Consider the following 17,898-nt stretch of genomic DNA (forward strand, 5'->3'; position numbering starts at 1 on the left):
AATACAATAAGAGGAAATGGCCTTAAGTTGCACCAAGGGAGGTTTAAATTGGATATTAGAGAAAATTTCTTCACCAAAAGCACTGCCAAGCACTGGAACGGGCTGTCCAGGGCCATGCTGGAATCACCATCCCTGGAGGAGTTTAAAAGCCATGTAGATGTGGCACTAAGGGACATGGGTTAGTGGTGGCTTGGCAGTGCTGGGTTAATGATTGACCTTGGTGATCTTAAAGATCTTTTCCAACCTTAGTGATTCTGTGATTCTTGAACCCATTTCCTCACTGTGTGACTGAACCCTCGTCAGCAAATGAAACTATTTTGTGTCTGTGATAGGTGTTCCTTCAAGCACTGCTTGCTCTTAAGTATTCTCATAAAGATGTTTTGTCATGCATATTCTCAAGGAGCTCTTTTTAAAAACTACTATACAAAAATATACAAAATCTGCACAGGAAACACTTATGATAATTAACTTCATAATGCTCTATGAACCTGTACTGAAGAGTATGATAGTGGAGCATGGAGTACAAAATTGCAAAAGAAAGGAAATAGAAAAAACCTAATGTTAAGAAATAATGATGAAACTTACCTTTTCAATTTGCTTTTGTTTATTCAGTTCTTTTTGTTGTTTCTCTTTGACTCTCTCGATTTCTTTCTGCTTTTCTGTTGCTTTTCGATCCTGAAGGGCAAAAATGTAAATAAAGTAAGTAACAACCTGAGACATTTGATACAGTACTGATTGCTATGAGCTTGCTCAAGACTGTGACATCACTGTTTCAATTATTCTTCTTTTAAAGGACTGGTATGGCTGTTAAAGGTAGCAAGCTAAATCCTATACTGAATATTGTCCCACAGTAGACGTTGGTTAGTCTTTTTATTTGAGTTTAAATCCTAGGAAACAAATCCCTTGCACTACACAACAGTATTAGTGCATCTGTAAGTATCTTGCAGAATGTGTTCTATTACACTTATTAAATATGCCCTCTTCCTTCCATTCACAAGTATACAGAAGAGGAAAAGATTCTTACCAGTTCTGCATGAAAAGCTATCTGTTTGGCCAGTCCAACAGAGTCACAAATCTAAACACAAAACACATAGGAAATAATAAAAAAAGGCTAATCAAAATGCCTCTACAATTAAGCCAGTATCCCCAAATAGATATAACAACACATTAAAGCACTTCCAGGTAGTTAAACTGAGAGGTTTAACTGTTTTTCAGTAAATTAACAAACAATCCCTTAGACAGCTTGAATGGATCTAACATCTTGGAATCCATGTCAGATTCAAAACTGATACAAGTTATATCCATCAGCAATACCTTTTCCCCTTCATTATTTGATTCAAATATATAGCAGATGGAAGTCTGGCGGGTCTCAGCTCTCCCTCCTGAGGTTCTAAGCACAAATCCAAACAGGCGTTTATTCTCCTGGTGTGTAGCATAGAGAACTACACTGGGCAAAGGGAACTGCCAAGAGGATCAAATGTGGAGAGATTAAAACTGGGTCCAAATATTTTCCAGATGAGGTTTCACATTAATTATCTTCAATATCATAAATGCACAATCACAGCACAAGAAGTTACAACCTGACCAAACATGTAACTACGGAACACAAACAGGAGATGAGACAGCAAAGGATTAAATTACTCAAAAGACAGGCAAACTTCTAAAAACATACTCCATGTAAGAAATGGGGACCACATTTGCAGTGCAAGTCAGTCATCTCCCTAAATGTGGTACATTCCTTTTTTTATTTTCTTTCAATCATTCATACTAGTTACATTTGGGACTATGCTTCCAATATTTAGTGCCAGGTAAAGGCACTACTTCCCCCAAACCTGCCAATAGCTCAGCTCTCCTGAATTATGCTGAATTAAGCAAAACAAAAAAAAAAAGAAAAAAAAAAAGGAAAGAAAAACCCCAAACCAAACAAACCACATCCCCTCGTTACTTTGTTACATGAAAACTATTTTGCATTCTTATTCCTAAAAGAGAGTGGACTTCAAATGTATCTTTTTAAGACTTACCAAAGGATAAATTTTAGAATTCTGAAAGCCCCTACTCCAGCTGTTATAAACTGATAGGACAAGGTTTTCCTAACCTTAGATGTTTGCATTTAGCACAGGGGATGTGCCCTCAGTCCATGTATCCCACCTGTTAAAGATTACAACTTTGGGGCACTTTTGAACTTAAAGTCACAAAGGTAAAGAAAGAAAAAAGTCCTACTTCAAACATCAAGACATTTTCGTGTCCTTAAAATTTCCTTTCATGGAAATTAAAGTAATTCAGAGTCTCCAAAAAAATGGAATGTTTTCAAAAATGCAAAGAAATTAAATGACAGACCGTAAATTGTGCATAAAGGGGGGGGGAACAGTTTTGAAATATGAAAAATAAAGACTGCTATTACTGAAGAATTAAACTGGCCTTATTTGATACCCTGACAAGAATTCCACTTATTCCTTTCAAGTGCATTTTTATAATGCATTAGAAAAAACAGAGAGCAAACCAGAAACCATTCAACACCCTCAATGTAGTTATGCATTACAACCAAAAACCCCAAACAAAACAAAACAAAACAAAACACCAGACAAACCCTTTTGGACTTCAGAACTAATGTGACTCCAACCTTTATGTTCTCTCTTTACTATTTTACCCTCTCAGATCACAGGGGGAAGGGGTTTCAAAAGCCAAATTAACCTACTGAAATCACTCTCCTTAAATCTGATTAGCAGGTGTTTTTCTCTCTATTTTTACATGTCTGCATTAGTCTCCTAATTTCAGTGGAAATTTGGCTGGAAACCTCATGCTATCAGTGATTTTTGCTATCATGTAATAATATTTTTAAAGTAGAAGAATTACATTGCAGGGTATTAATCTTAAAATGTAAAGTTACTTACTCGTAGTCTTGTAACTTGTGTCTGTGGATCAATTAACCTAAAAATTTGGTTTTAAAGACAAACCAGAAAGTAAATTTTACCAAAGTGAAAGAAGATCATTCTGTAAATAAACATGAGTAGAAGTCAGAAAGCAAAACTTACTTTAAACAGTCACAGGTGACTAACAAATGTGATTCTGTCATCCTGAAAACGTTGTGGATGGCACGAGCTGCAAGGATTTGACGCATTGTTTCATAAACAACATCTGGGCTTTCATCAGACTTCACTTCCATGGAGCCAAGAAATCTTACAATAAATAACTGATGAAGAATTGAATCTAAGGAAAAAGAAAAGTATTGAAAAAAACAAACTCCATTTTGGGTTTTCCCTTAAAAACCCAAGCTGGACTGCAGTCAGGGAAACTCCAAACTTCTCCTAAAAAGAGGAGTGCTCATACTCAGCAATTAGAGGTACAGTTACCAAACAGCACACCACACATCTTCTCATTTGGTTTAATGAATACAAAAGATGCAATGAATTATTTTTACAACAGATTTTCAGACAGTATAACGATTTCACTCGACTGGTCAAATACATTGCAATGTAACTAAGCATTCTAAAATTGGTGTTAAATTAGAAGAGAGAAACTAGAGATGAAAACAGAAAATTAATTTCAAATTCTATTTTTATTTTGCATTGAAATAAAACTGTTGTTTTACCTTCTGTTTCAGATTTTGAGCCTCCAGATTCACCAAAAGGATTTGTGCGTCTATTAAAAAATGAAAACATTAAACCAGGAGTCAGATTACAGGAACCACTCATGGATAATGTAGTAGTCTCATGCTGTGTCAAATACCAACATGTAATGATTTCAGAAACTTGTAATCTGGAGGAACATGAATCTGGAGTATGGTGAATCACCAGAACAGGCAATTTAATCAGGAGTGAGCCATAAAGGGCTGTATTTGAGGGCCCACATTATGGGACAAATATCAGATATTGTTGTCCTATTGCTGCCATAGAAAGTTTTGCTCACATGGTATTTGTTTTTATATTTGAATTAAGCCCAAATCAAAACCTTGTTAATATTTGGAAAGGTGTAGTTTTAGGGGATGAAATTTCACAGAACAGCTTCAGGAAGCACAACCAAAAGCTGGTCCTTTCAGAACTCTGTAGGAGCACCCACTTCTCATCACTGTCTCAAGGTGTTGAATTTCTTACTGAAGAGAAGTCACTGGGTTTGTTTCAAATGCAGCTTTCTGAAAACATCACTGGGGTTTTACTCCTAGAGGGTCAAGAGAAATGTGGCTGTTTCTGGCTCTCAAAGACAGAATTGCCATCGGTTACAAAGAAAAGTGAAAATACTCTAGGCTTCCAAGTTTCATTTTTCAAAAGCACTAAAGTAATGCTGAAAAGAGCACAGGAAATGGGGACATTTTATTTATTGTAAAGAGGATATCACCCTTTTTCTTTGCCTGATAGCTCAAAAGCTATTGGCAAGGGTACAATAAACTTCAAATTAGGTTTTATCTGGGAGTAATGAAGGTGTGACCTCTCAATAGTGTTCTAACCATAAATTCCAGAACTAAGAGGAAAAAACTGTTCTAAATTGAAGTCAACCTGGTGTTGCTACAATGTTTAGATAACATGGATTCAATCAAGAACCTTCCCATTAAATTGACTTGGGTAAATACACTAAAGGCAAAATCTTTCTATAAGGATCTTCTACCACTCAGACTTTTCTTGTCATTTAAGATTAAACTGCAATAGTAAAAGCAAAATCTCACAGGATCTCTCAAAAGGCAAAAATAAAATGTGAATACTTGTCATCAGTATTAGAAATGAAGGAAAGTATTTTTATTTTTTTTAATAATTAATATTTCTAAAGTAGCATGTTGCCTATCTGTACAAACACTGCAGTGTTTCATTGAAAGTGGTGATTAATTGAAAATGCTGAGTACAACTCTATCACTTCTGCTATGAAAAACATAGTTTTCTAGAAAGAATTGTAACTGATGACATGAACATATAATTTTAACTCATGTCATTCAAGTTTCAAGTATTTTTCTAGAGGGCAGGGAATATAACACATTATAGTGACTAGAATCTCATTTCAGCTCTTTGGCTTTTTTTTTGTTGTTGTTAAGAGCAGCTGGATCTGCAAATACATTTTCTTAATATCTGAATTTTGTAGATATAGTTCCAGAAATGTAGTGCAGATTTACAGGTCTTAGGTTTGTAATGAATCTCCCACTCAGAAATAATTACAAGTGGAGAAACTGCGTTTATGTTTTGGGATGAATTCTTAGATAATTTTAACTTGTCTGTCTATGAAATCACTCCAGAAGCCTAGATCATTTTCACTCACCTTTCAGGTTAAGAAGAGTGTCATCGAATGCCATCATCACCTGGAGGCAGGGCTACCAAATTTCTCTTGAGTTTCCAAGAGGAAATAACCCAAGCTGCTGGGTGAGCAAGCAATAGGAAAGGAAAATACTTTGTAAAACTGAAAGATTAAAATAAATCAATAAATAAAAGCATTGGCTGTTAAAGCAAGAAAAGCTGCTGCAAACCAGAAAACTACACCTTGACTCTAGTGCATGTAATTAAGCCTTTTTTAACAATTCCATTTAACAATTAAATGAATTGTTTTGCTTCACTGGCCACTGCACATTTTGTGACTTGAGTCAGGGAGAAGGCAATGTGTGTTTGGGAGCTGCAGTTTAAACATGGTTTTCTTGTTTTGAATTAGTAACATTAACTTCAGGAATTTTTTCCTTCTCTCTCCATTTCCTACCTGCTCGATTGCCCTGAAGACTTTGCTTGGCCAGGCAGATCTTCACTAACTGGAGATATTATGTCAAACTGTATAGGAGTGTCAGGGGCAACAAGTGAATCCAAGGAAAGTGCTGATAAAGCTGCTGAGTCAGATCCCAGTGACCCTGTGCTGCTGGTACGAGCTGCAGGAGGACGAGATTGTCTACAACAAAACCAAAACCATCAAAATGAGGGATAGTTAACCCACAGAGGAGATCGATGCAATATTCTAGAACTTAGATGTAAAAAAACCCAAAAACTAAAAACCTGAAGATCAGGGTACAGTAAACAGAAACAGAGACTGTGTTCCTATCAAATTTAAGTAAGTTGAAGTTACTACTTGAATTAATAATTGCATCAGATTGTTTTAACATTAATATATAATCAATACAATCTGAGGTCTGCTTCCAGGAGTCAAAAGCTCTCCTTCTGATATCACACAACAAACCAGACATACGATGCAACCACCAAAGCTGTCAGCCAGTGGCATCAGGACTGCTTGGAACAATGGATGCTGAACAATGTTAGGAAGGTGAGTGCGGGAAATCCTCCTCGAGCCTATCAAAGATTTAGTTCTGAACACAGAAACTTCTGTGGGTTTGTTTGGGTATCTTTTTCCCCCTGGAACTTTATCCAGGCTTCTCTTTATAGATGTGCTCTTCCAGTGACCCCTAGTTCATGAACTTACACAGCTGGCCTCATGCTCTCGTGCCTCTGCTGAAAGGAGGGAGATGGAGTGACAGCCTCCAGGGCTGACTGATTGACACGAGCAGCCATTTCCTGCAGGGCAGAGACAGGAAAAAATAACTGAAAACATTTGTCTCAAAATAAGCTTTCAGATTTTAGTTTTATTTATATGCTGTTGACAGAAGTTATAAACTCAACTCTTTGCAAGAATCTTGCATTCCTAAATTTTCACTACACAGCTGCAGTATTTTCTTCTAGCTTTTCTTGTAACACATATCCTGATGTTAACTTCCTCAGTTTAAATGAATGCTCTTGCTTTACAATACTGTCACTGTTAATAAAAGCAATAGCAAAAATAGAGGGAAAATAGAGAAAATGAGAGAAAAGTCCCAATAATAAGCCTGGAAAAATAAGCAAATGTAGCCAGGGAAAAAAAGAAAAATCTCATTTGAGAAATGCAGCCCTCAACTGCAAACTAAATCCCATGAAGATTAAAAACTATCAATTAAGAACTACATAACAGTTATTTCAGCAAATGATGGACCATTTACAGTTGAATTCCATTTCAATCTTTCATTGAAATCACTAATTCTGATCAATATTTAATGCTGATGCCTTCACTTCCTGGGGTAGAGCCAATAGAGAAAGTCCTTGAGGAAAGGATTTTTGGAGAGAGAAAGTGCAGGAGACAACAGTGAAGCAATATTTTGGGGAGTGTGTGACTCAGAAAATGAGAATGGCTATGAAGACATTGGGAAGTGAGGAGAAGGTGTGAACACACACATCCCTTCACTGATATGAGGGGACTGAACCCCTTTATGCCAGGACTAAACAGAACCTCAGCTCTACCTTCAACAGAAATGTGCTCTACCTTCATCAGAAATGAGCTCTGCACTCCAACTGGTTTGCTTCCCATCTCTACAGTGAACTTAGACAGCCAGGTACTTGTATTATCTAAAAAGTTATATTTAGTTTTGAAATCAAAACCTGGAGTGACACACTCCATTTCAGCCTGGAAGATCAGGGGTTTTTTCTACAAAATTGTTATGCTTATAAGATTCATATTCATAAAATTGTCACTTCCCTCTAGTAGAAATTAAATGTATCCATTTGAACATTTGTGATACTATTTTTTAAAAGAGTGTCATATACAAATACAGGATCTTGAAGATGTCAAAAGGCTACACCAAATATAAAGGTCATGTATTTTTAATGCTTTCCATATAAGCATTTAGATGAAGGAGACAATGGACTCCATGCATTAATACCATGAAAAGCTTCACATTACACATGTAAGAAGTACTTGGCTTAATTCTATGCTATTAATTTTACATAATTACTTCTTAACATATTACTGATAACTGTAAGTTTTAATAGTTACCTCAGGGTTTTCACTTAGATATATCTGTTTAGATATGTTGTTTATGGTGCATATCCACTGAAAAAGAGGGAGAAAAAAGAAAATAAATGAATTTGTCATGTTTTTTCAACAAACTTGATTAAATCCCTGAGTTGGCTAGTTTCAGCACTTTTTCTACTTTCTTTGTAATCTCAGGGAGCCAAATATTCTGCACATCCAGCTTGCCATTAAATTAACTACCATCTGCATACTGCACCTTACCTTACACCTTTCTTACCTGAAAAAATTATTTCAGTCACCTTAAAGATCAAAACTAAAGAAAGCCTAACTCACAAGTCTAAGTAATTAAAAAAAAAAAATCAGGATTCTCTGTACTTCATTATTCTGTTCTGCAGATGACATTGTTTCCTCAAGACATTACAAAGATTCAATCTGTCTTTTGAGGAACTTGCCCATTTCTTGCATCTGCAAGCTACAATCTGTTTTCTCCCTCTGCTCTGGAAAACCACTGCCTCCTGTTTCCGGCTTTTCAGTTTTTCCCTGAAGGAGAACACTAACTGGAATATATGCACTGTTCAACTGTGGTTTACAAATGCATTCCTTCTGCACACCAGAAACTCACTGGGCTCCATGTGAACCTCCTATGAGCTTACCTCTTCATAATCCTTTTTACTTTCTGCCTGTAAGATTGAAGACCTGAAAGAGGAGAATGGAAAAGATAATTCTCTCTATTTAAAATGCCTCATAAGTACATTCAGCAAGGAAACTACAATTTCATCTTTGTACACTGAACAAGTTACAAAAGGCTGAAGATTCTGTGTATGTGCTGAGTGCAGTCAGCATCTAACTGGGGAAGGGAGGGACCTGTGCTTTCATTTAATTGAAAACAGGAAAAAAACAAAATGCAATAATACATGATTGTAAATTGATTATCATAATCTTATTCTGAAATACTACTCAGCTACATTATAGAACTTTCAAACAAAAATCCAGACTTCATGAAGTTAAAACATCTCAGATTTTGCTTCTAAATATCCACAAAATACATCAAGCTATAATCTGCCCAGAGGCAGACCATCTTTCTTTTCTTAACTGGTGAGTCCAGCATTACTCACAGGTAACAGCAGTGTCAGCCCACTCACTTTTTGCCATCAAAAGATGTTATCTGGAAGCAGTACCGTCTGTCCTCACAGTCCACAGCCATCACAGAGCAGTTGTCTATGTCCATGACAAGTCCCCCAGCCACGTCCCCTCTGGCCTGGCTCATCAGATTCCCACCTTGGGTGAAGTAAAACTGTCTCTCCCAACTAGAAGATACCAGCCCTGTCTTACTAAAAGATAAAAAGAGGCCCAGTTAGAGGATTAGGAGCTCAGCTGAGTTGGAAGTCACTTGGAATAAACCATTCCCCATTTCATGTTTTAGGTCAGTGTTACAGCTAAATTAAGCTCTCTCCCACTGTTGGTTTTTTCATGCTAAACCTATTGCTGGGCAAAGAACACACAAAATAATAATAATTGCTTTCTTAAATTATGTGAAACAATTTAGAATAAAAAGGCATAAGTACTTCAGTTTTGATGATCAGCTTTCACAGCACTACTTTACACAATATGCATATTCAAATTCTATGCATTACCAACAGGACCTCTGAACTCTGCACTTACATTGCTAAGACTAAGTTTTGAAGAACTTTGTGTTAAGAACCAGCTTAGTCATGTAAGATACCTCCATTTTCCAAGTATTTTGTACCATTCAACAAGATTTCCAAAATTTTGCTTAGAGCTGAGAGATGGAATCTTGTTACTTTCCTATTACAATGCAGGGAAATTATATTCTCATAAACTTTTTATGTTTTGATGTGAAAATTCAGGCAAGATTAGACTAAAATGGGGATAAGTATGCTTTGTATCCAAATGACACTATGTCAGTGTAACAATGAATTTAATACTAATTAGGTGAAGTCCAAAGAAAGAAACAGAATAGCTCCTATGGGACTTAATTAACTAACTATGTAAAATCAGCATAGCTAACATCAACAAAAAAATTCTTCAGCTTTTTTAGCTTTCCTTTCCCAAAATTAAATACTCTGGAATTTTTAATTGACAAGTTAGTCTTACTTCCTTGCATTGAGATAGCCAGCTTTCCGTGTCAGATTTCTATGAACAGGAAACTTTGTAGGATCAGGATCAGGCAAATACAGTGGATCACTTGCCACTTCCAAGTCCTCTATGGTTTGTTGCATGTTTTCTACTTCACAGTCCATTTCCCTGCGAACACTAAGATAAATAATGTGTTATTAACCAGGATAATTTATTAATAAGTAGAAACAAAAAATAATTGTCTTGATGACAGTTCAAAATTCAACAAAAACAACTTACTTTTGTACACTTGTGCCAATATTGGTCAAAAATTCTTCCAGTTGCTCAGTAAGATTTTCTGAACCCATTTTAAAAAAGCTTATCTTTAAAAAAAAAAAGGAGAATTTAGTAATTAATAAAACTACATTAACAATTGATGAAGTCATAGGAGCTTAAAGTTTCTCAGAGAAATGTATTTTCATCTCTCATTCCCAACAAAGCTAAATTGAGTTGAGCCATAAGAAATCTCAGAACAGGAAGCCACAGGGGATGGCCCTGCCCTTCCCATTCTTAGATCCAGCAAAAAGCTGCACCTGAACAATAGGTTGCACCACCTACTTTGTTGCACAAAACATGCAGAGCTTGGTTCTTAAATACAAGCTGCAAAGTCTGAAAAAGAAGCAACAGTCCTTGCCTTTGGAAAGCTTTCAGACAGGGTGAGAAGTTAATTTCTGCTCAGGTCACTGTGGCAGTGCCAGATGTTGGGAAGTTTGGCTTCTAAAAAAACCCCATATTTGATGACACACTTCTGAAAATACAAATTAAGTCTCTCCAAAGAACTTTATCATGGTTGTATTTTCTGTTGCACCTGTCCCCAAATAAACCAATAATGAACTTATTTATATAAAGCAAAAACAAGCCAGAATGCTTTTTAGCATTCCAGTTCTTCCACACCCTTGATTGAAAACAGTAGTGAGGTGACTTTTGATGATTAAGTCATTTTAGAATAGCTGCCATGGGAATGAGTTTAACTGAGGAGGTTCACTTCCATGGGGACTCTCCTGCATGAAAGCTCTAATCAGCTCTTCCCATTAGGAGAATCAAGTACACAGCAGTGAAATTTAGGCAGTGTATCAAACTCAGCCATCTGGGGTTTGGGGTAGAATTAACCTTTATATTTGTCACCCAGACTTTCCTAAAAGATTCTCTGATGGGAGTGAGGGCATATCATGATGGGATTCATGATCAGTGCTGGCTGAAGACACTGTTCCTGGCAGCAGCTGTGGCAGCTACAGAGAAGTGGATGGGGTAGGTCTTTTTCTCCATTTTCTTCCTTGCAGGGCAGTACAAAATCTTGCAATGGATTTCAGTTCATCAACCTTCATGAAGTACTTTTACATCTTCTTTGAGACTTACAGGTTTCAGAATCTGAAATTACCTGAGCTTGCATGTATCCTAGCAAGGGTTCCAGCAGAGAAATTTTCTTTTTGTACTGGAGAGTATTTAATGCACAGAAATAATGCATCATAGTCTGATGCTGTTTTTTCCTGGAAGTATATACATCTTCTGTAACTTCAGCCTTGACCTGAAGAGCCACAGACAGGGGAGGGGAAAAAAGTAATGTTTGAGACTTGGCATTGATCACATGCCTTCTGAACAGCTTTATAGACAGCATGGAAAAACAACAGTCATGTTCTACCCTCTATCACCAGCAACTGCACATTTTACTCTGCAATTCTGCTTCTGTAATTTATAGATGAGATACATGAAAAACAAATGCAGCATTCTTTTCTCCATGAAAAGTATGGTTATTTCTTTTCAAAAACAATTTAATATGGCATCACAATTTTAATCCTAAAGCATTATCAGTTTTACAAGACAGGTATGTGTTGGGGAAACCTGCTTTTCTGTCTAGGCTGCTAAAACATAAACTATCAAATATCAGGTGGAATCTGCCATACACTGTCTTGCATCACAAATACATATAAGATTAAAATTATTTCTTATCTCCTCTAAAAATCTTTCTATTAAATATTTTGTTTTACAAACCTTTTCATTTTCCCTTCTTTTTGACAACCGACTGTATCTGGTAATGGCAGCATCGTGGTCTGCAATCAGGAGAGAATTTAGGATCATTTTGATAAACTAATGACTTATGAAACAGAGCAGAAATCTTTTTATATCACTGTGTAAGACAGACAGATGATTGCAAACTTCTGTCATATTAACACCTTCAGGAACTGTTCTTCCAAACCACTACAGGAGGTAAAGTTTGTTTATTTATCCAGTCCTGACTTTAGTTAAAGTGAGCTAGCACTTTACTATTTTTAGTAATTTTGGTAGCATAACCCTACATTATTTAATAATCATATATACAGTTTAAGTATTGTAAAAAACACTGTCAATTTGCCTTAATGCTTCAGTGCACGAAGCAGGGATTTACAAGTGAACTAAGGACAGCTGAGTGCCTAAGTATCACTGAAACAAATTACACCTTAATTAGTCACCTTAAGCCTACAGGCTTAACTCCACTAGTTTTCTGAATAAGCAATCTACAATACTGTTGTCTAGTAATATCTATAAGATTAAGTATTTTACACTTACCATTGCTTGCAATTTGGAAAACTTCTTTCAGAGTTAATATCTCTACAAAACAACATACCACAATTTAAATGAGTTGTTATTAACATAACAGTCATATATTAAGGTTTCTCATGTAATGTTTAAGTACTGAGCAGTTGTAGTTAGCACTTTGTACCACACTGAGTTACCAGCACAGGCACTATGGGACCAGGAAAGTCTGCTCCTACTTGGGGCCTGGGTGTCATTTCTGTGGCTGGCTGGCTCAAAAAAAATACTGTAATAATGTAAAGAGGAGCTTCTTTTCAAAAGTCTGTGAAAGATGTTATCAACACAAATGAGTCACCAGTCTAAGTTCTGATTTGAGCTGGGGAAGTGAAGCACAGGATATGGGAAGTATCCAACCCCAGAACACATTGTGATTCCTCCTCCCTAAAATGAACCATGTTCTAGCTGATTATTTAGTCTCCCCGTGTCAGGGAACTGCAAGCAGCACAGTATCTTACACCTGTTCTGATCCTGACTATGGTTTGTGTCATATTGCAACATAAACAAGCAGAAAGCTGTGTTCAACTTTATGGGAAAGCAAATACAAAAAAAAGCATGGAAAAGCTGTACAGGAAATGCCTTTGAAGTCCAGAAGGAAGTATGGTGTCATTACACACTACACCAGCTGGTGGCAGAAAACTTCCAGTGGGAAAATCTATTCTGTGATTATTGCCTCAGGGATCCTGCTCAGTGAGGACTAACAGGGGATTTTTCCAGGTTCTGAGAAGCAATATTAGCCTTGGGATATTCATGATCCCTTGCTCAAAAAGCATAATCTGCTTAATCTATAATTTTGCAGCAAACTACTGCCAAAGAAGTATTTTCCAAGATTCATAAATAGTTAGAAGACTTATGGAAGTCTTGAAATTTTTATTTTGATTTAGACTTAAGACATTCATATGTCAGGTATACCCTCTCTAGAATGTTCACAACAGGGATATTGAAGTTATTCTGGTTTTAACTCTTATAATTTGTATTTAAAGTCCCTTTGCCATACAATCTATTCACTTCATCATCTTGAGTCAAATCTATCATAATCACACACATACATTATTTTCAACCAGGCAGAATAAGACATAACTGTCACAAAAATCAGCAGCTGGAAGCACCTTATGCCTGCACACAAGAAGTCACCTGTATTACCAGCAGGGTTGAAGAACCATGTCACTAATTCTTAATATAGTAAGTACTACAACCTTGGCACTTTGCCCTTTGAGTTTAGTCCAGCAATTACACTGATGTCATGGTATTAAAATATACACAAGTATTTCCTGAAAATGCAAATTACCTGAAAATTATTCTTTCCTAATGTTTTTCAGAAGCTGCAAAATGGTCATCTTGGACAGAAGATAAGTGCTCCCATAATGTAAGTAATACTTTTATTGAAATAATAATAGTGTTAAGTTCTTCAACTGTAATACTCTCATGAATAGAAATAACTTACTTTTTTTTTAAATGGGGAGATGCATACTTTGAGAGCTGAAAAAATAAGTGGCGTATTCTATTTAGTGAAACAAGAGCTATGGAGATTAAATGCTACATTTTATTGTTGCTGCTGTAGATAAAAAGCAATATTTGGTCAAGTGCTCTACCTTTTAGATCCCTTTCTTTAAACTGGGTAATAGGAAACATCATTGCATCTGCAAGCTGAGTTGAAAGTACTGCATGGCAAGAGCTGAGCTGAAAAAGACAAGAAAAAGAATGAAATCTTAGGAAAACAATGCTCAGACCAAATCCAATCAATCATGGTAGGTTGCCATCAATGTCACTCAAAAATGACATGTACTTAAACTACATAACTTAAACATCATTTTGCACATTCCTTTTTTTGCAGCTAACTTTTTTTAGGTTCCAGATCTCACCACTAGTTATCTACAGAAGACTAAACTTTAGAGTTTAGTTTTTATCCAAACTTTTCAAACCTTATTTCAAGTTACTGGATTATGTCTAAAGATGGCCTCACGCATTCAGTTTACTTCTCCAGTTTCTCTCCAGCCACCTCACAGCCTGTCTTTCACAGTTTACAGAGGTAGAACAAAATATGTTCCTCCTCCCAAAATGCTGTTTAAGTAGGGTTAAAAGTGAGGAGCTGGATCACAGCAAACATCCTGATTCAGCTCTTAATGTTGCTCAATTGTCTGTCCTAAGAGTCAGCCTCTAATACAGACAGCAGGAGACTCCTGCTGTCTGTACCTAAAATCAGTCAGGTACCAAAATCAGGCAATACAAATATCCTCATGAAAACAGTCACCAGCGGCCACTGTGCAATATTTTTGGCTGTATTTACAGTAAGTTGAACTCCATTCTTTCCCAACAATGTATCCTCTTTTTGCTGAATTAATTCTTTATCTTCAGGTTACATAACTTTAAATAGATGCTGCAATATACAATTAAGTGTTACCTTGTTGACAAATGAATGCCATTTCTGTACCTACTGTCTTAAAAAAGGCTGGAATAATGAAGCAAATTAAAGTCTATACATGACAACATCAGTAAAACAGATGGAAACACTTGCCTCATCAATCACTTTTGCAAATTGCTGCAGAGTGGAAGTCATGACTTCATCATCTCCCCCCAGTGGGAAACGCTGAGAAAAGGTAAAAAAAGTTATGTTGTTGGCAGTGTTTCCTGCCATTCACAAAACCATTAATCATGTGTATGAATATATTAGGTATTCCATTATCTTAAAGCATTATACAGTTAAAATACACTGAAGTTGTTCACCTCATTAGGTGCAGAAGGAGGATAGGGAGCACCAGCCTCCTAAAAGAAGTAAATTTCTTGGGTTTAATGAGCATCTCAGAAAAGGGGGTCCATCAGCAAAGCCACAAATAGGGAACCCTTCAAAAGTACAGGCTCCCAAGGAAAAAAGTAATGGATTCCATAGTCTTTGCTTTCAGAGATGGAATTATTCTCCCAGAGTAAATTACGGTTGTTAACTGGAAATTGCTATGCAATCTCTTCTCTTTGTGACTAGTAAAATTAAAGCACCTAACAGTAAACAGGTTTATAAAATAAAATCTGAGCAAAACCACCCTAAGCAACCCCCAAAACACTGATTCAGGAGTAAAATATTTCAGATATTTTTATTCAGATATTTCAGATATTATTAATATTCTTCATGTAAAAGGAATTAATTCCAGTTTAGTTGGAAGAACTAATATAGAGATGGTAGATTCTTTTGGCAAAGGTTTGAACCACCAACCACAGCAATTCATTTTGTATGGACCAAATCTAAACACATTCTACATTGTGCTCTGGGAGATAAAAGACTACAGAAAGACACAGTCCTGACCACATAAAGACAACAATGATTTACAAAGTACCTGTTTCTCATATTCCTTCAGAAGCTTTGAAGTCAGATGAGTTGCTGCACTTAATTCATTCTGATGAAGAAAGGGCAAAAAAGTAAAATCAGTACAAAAGTCAAGCAATTCAAGTATATACACATTAAAAATACAGCCATAAACTCAATTGTTCAGAAAACCACACAAAATAGATTCTGTCTGGCATAAAAGTGCAGTTATTTATAGACAATGAATGAAACATGAACATAATGTGGGCAAAAAAATCTCCCACTTGGTACATACTATTACATACACCAAGATCATTTAGTGTGTATAACATTTTAGAAACACTTGGGAAATACAACAGAACTACTTGACCAGAAAACCTTTTTGTCATAAGAAATTCTGTTGCAAAAGAAAGCACAAGAATTTAGTCTTTACCACACCCTTATAGAAAAACAATCATTAATCCTTACTTTGTTTCGCTTCTACATTTAAAGAATGGGGAAGTTAAAAAAACCATATTGCTTATAGTAATTTCAAAAAAAGAAAGAGACTTGAAATGTGGTTCAAAAGCTTTATAATGCATTCAAGAATTTCATGAACTCTACCTGTGCATCATATATTCTGTGCATGGCTTGAAATAACTGATTGATGTAACTGGATATTGCAGCAGCATCTTCTTCAAATACTCCCAGCAAAGAGCGGGTCTGTAACAATCAAACAGCCAAAATACCAACACAGCAAGTTAGAAAAGTAGCATTTAAATGTAATGGAATTTCAGAGTTAAGTAGCATTGCTTCAGGTTTCATTAATGAAAAGTTTATAAACCCTCCAACACTGTTTACAGGAATGATACCTGTTGCATGCCAAAGAATCTTATCCAAGCTCAGCCTCACTCCTACTGTCGGCCTCTCCCCAGGTTAATACATTTTCAGAAAGGAAAGGACCAAGGGAGATGAACAACTGTGTTAAAAAGTTGAAACTGTGGGCAACTACTGGAACCACTATGGTACATCCCTAAGGAAAAGGGTAAAGATGAGTGGTATTAAACAGCATGCCAGGAATACAGGTTCCTTCTGCAGTGAGATCCAAATAAAGGCTGTGGTTTTCCCATATTGTCCAACCTGCACAAAGACAGTTGCTGGCTGTGCTTGGACCTGTAATTCACCTGTGCAACAACCACCAATTCTGTGATCAAAAGGTTGAGGAACACCACACCAAACCAAACAGTACAACCTACATCTGGTTGTCCTCAAGACAAGTGTTTTCACCACTGAAAGGGAGTGAAAAGATCTGTCCTTTTGTCCTTATCTCAGCTTGTCAGTCTGTCTGTGCCTTAGCTGGTGTCACACACAAGCCTGATGACTCTGTGTTCTACTGCACTGCCCACATCACTGAGGAAGGTGCTTAACAGCATCCACCTCAAAAATCAACCTCACTGTCCACCTATTAGACTTCAAAACACTGATCTCTATCTGTGAGCCCACCTATTCAGTTCTTCCACTCAGGTCAGTCCAAACCTCGCCCTTTGGCCAGAAGAAGTTACCAGAGAGTGTGTCACAGTCCTTGCGCAAGCCGAGTGACACCCCTGCTCTCCCTGTGCTGGAGTGACTGACTTGGGATGAGCAGGCAATCAGGTCACTCAGGTATAATTTGGCCTTTCAGCTTAAATGAGATGCTGACTCGGTGTCCTTGCATCCTTTTTGCACTTGGAAGCAAAGTTACTCCTCACTACAAGGATATTGAATGGCTTCCTTCCACCAAGACAGAAAGCCCAGAGGGGGAAGAGCAAAAGATGTTCCTATAACTCTGCACAGGCTCCACTGGCTTTTCCTATTCTAAAACATTGGTTGGGATGCTTGGATGTAGAAACAGGAGTATTGCTTGCAAGAGCCACAACAGAAACACTTTAGTAATGTTTTAGCAAAAAGACTGTGCTTTGGTTTTAGATTTACATTAAAATTAATGCCCAGACAGAAGATTGAAAGAATCGTAAGTACGTAATTGGGGGTTTTCCCAAATTATGATTGTTAAACACTTGAAATTGGAAATTCTCTTAGTCTTCCCTAGGCTGAATAACTGTGGTTTCTTCAAAGAGGAGGGGAAGGAACTAACAGGGCCTGGGAAAAGAATAAAAGACTGGCAGACTTTAATGTTGGTTCTAGCTTAT

The 17,898-nt window shown here is 36.7% G+C and overlaps 2 protein-coding genes and 1 long non-coding RNA gene across 3 annotated transcripts in view; 2 read left to right on the forward strand and 1 right to left on the reverse strand.

The window, feature by feature from the left end:
- Positions 1 to 4,322, forward strand: part of ASB14 (ankyrin repeat and SOCS box containing 14) — a 20,445-nt gene extending 16,123 nt beyond the window's left edge. Inside the window, exon 11 of the transcript XR_001920129.3 lies at positions 3,602 to 4,322. The gene's annotated coding sequence lies outside the window, so the exon portion shown is untranslated. The remainder of the gene's footprint in view (positions 1 to 3,601) is intronic.
- APPL1 (adaptor protein, phosphotyrosine interacting with PH domain and leucine zipper 1) overlaps positions 1 to 16,460 on the reverse strand; it is a 21,648-nt gene extending 5,188 nt beyond the window's left edge. The window contains exons 1-20 of the mRNA XM_029958254.1: positions 16,337 to 16,460; positions 15,765 to 15,824; positions 14,954 to 15,025; positions 14,031 to 14,118; positions 12,415 to 12,456; positions 11,860 to 11,918; positions 11,249 to 11,395; positions 10,111 to 10,193; positions 9,850 to 10,008; positions 8,877 to 9,065; positions 8,388 to 8,430; positions 7,756 to 7,812; positions 6,376 to 6,467; positions 5,668 to 5,850; positions 3,590 to 3,639; positions 3,033 to 3,207; positions 2,892 to 2,928; positions 1,315 to 1,461; positions 1,025 to 1,075; positions 586 to 675 (exon numbers count right to left, since the gene is read on the reverse strand). Of these exons, the coding sequence (XP_029814114.1) occupies positions 586 to 675; positions 1,025 to 1,075; positions 1,315 to 1,461; positions 2,892 to 2,928; positions 3,033 to 3,207; positions 3,590 to 3,639; positions 5,668 to 5,850; positions 6,376 to 6,467; positions 7,756 to 7,812; positions 8,388 to 8,430; positions 8,877 to 9,065; positions 9,850 to 10,008; positions 10,111 to 10,193; positions 11,249 to 11,395; positions 11,860 to 11,918; positions 12,415 to 12,456; positions 14,031 to 14,118; positions 14,954 to 15,025; positions 15,765 to 15,824; positions 16,337 to 16,360 (1,848 nt within the window). The 5' untranslated portion in view covers positions 16,361 to 16,460. The remainder of the gene's footprint in view (positions 1 to 585; positions 676 to 1,024; positions 1,076 to 1,314; positions 1,462 to 2,891; positions 2,929 to 3,032; positions 3,208 to 3,589; positions 3,640 to 5,667; positions 5,851 to 6,375; positions 6,468 to 7,755; positions 7,813 to 8,387; positions 8,431 to 8,876; positions 9,066 to 9,849; positions 10,009 to 10,110; positions 10,194 to 11,248; positions 11,396 to 11,859; positions 11,919 to 12,414; positions 12,457 to 14,030; positions 14,119 to 14,953; positions 15,026 to 15,764; positions 15,825 to 16,336) is intronic.
- On the forward strand, positions 6,017 to 14,537 carry LOC108638890. Its single transcript, XR_001920130.3, has 5 exons — positions 6,017 to 6,219; positions 11,000 to 11,118; positions 13,503 to 13,620; positions 13,758 to 13,804; positions 14,038 to 14,537. It is a non-coding gene; the product is annotated as an uncharacterized LOC108638890 (long non-coding RNA).
- Positions 16,461 to 17,898: the final 1,438 nt, after the last annotated feature.

The sequence above is a fragment of the Manacus vitellinus genome, unplaced genomic scaffold (assembly GCF_001715985.3).
Source record: "Manacus vitellinus isolate BGI_N305 unplaced genomic scaffold, ASM171598v3 scaffold_14_pilon, whole genome shotgun sequence".
In the NCBI taxonomy this organism is placed as follows: Eukaryota; Metazoa; Chordata; class Aves; order Passeriformes; family Pipridae; genus Manacus; species Manacus vitellinus.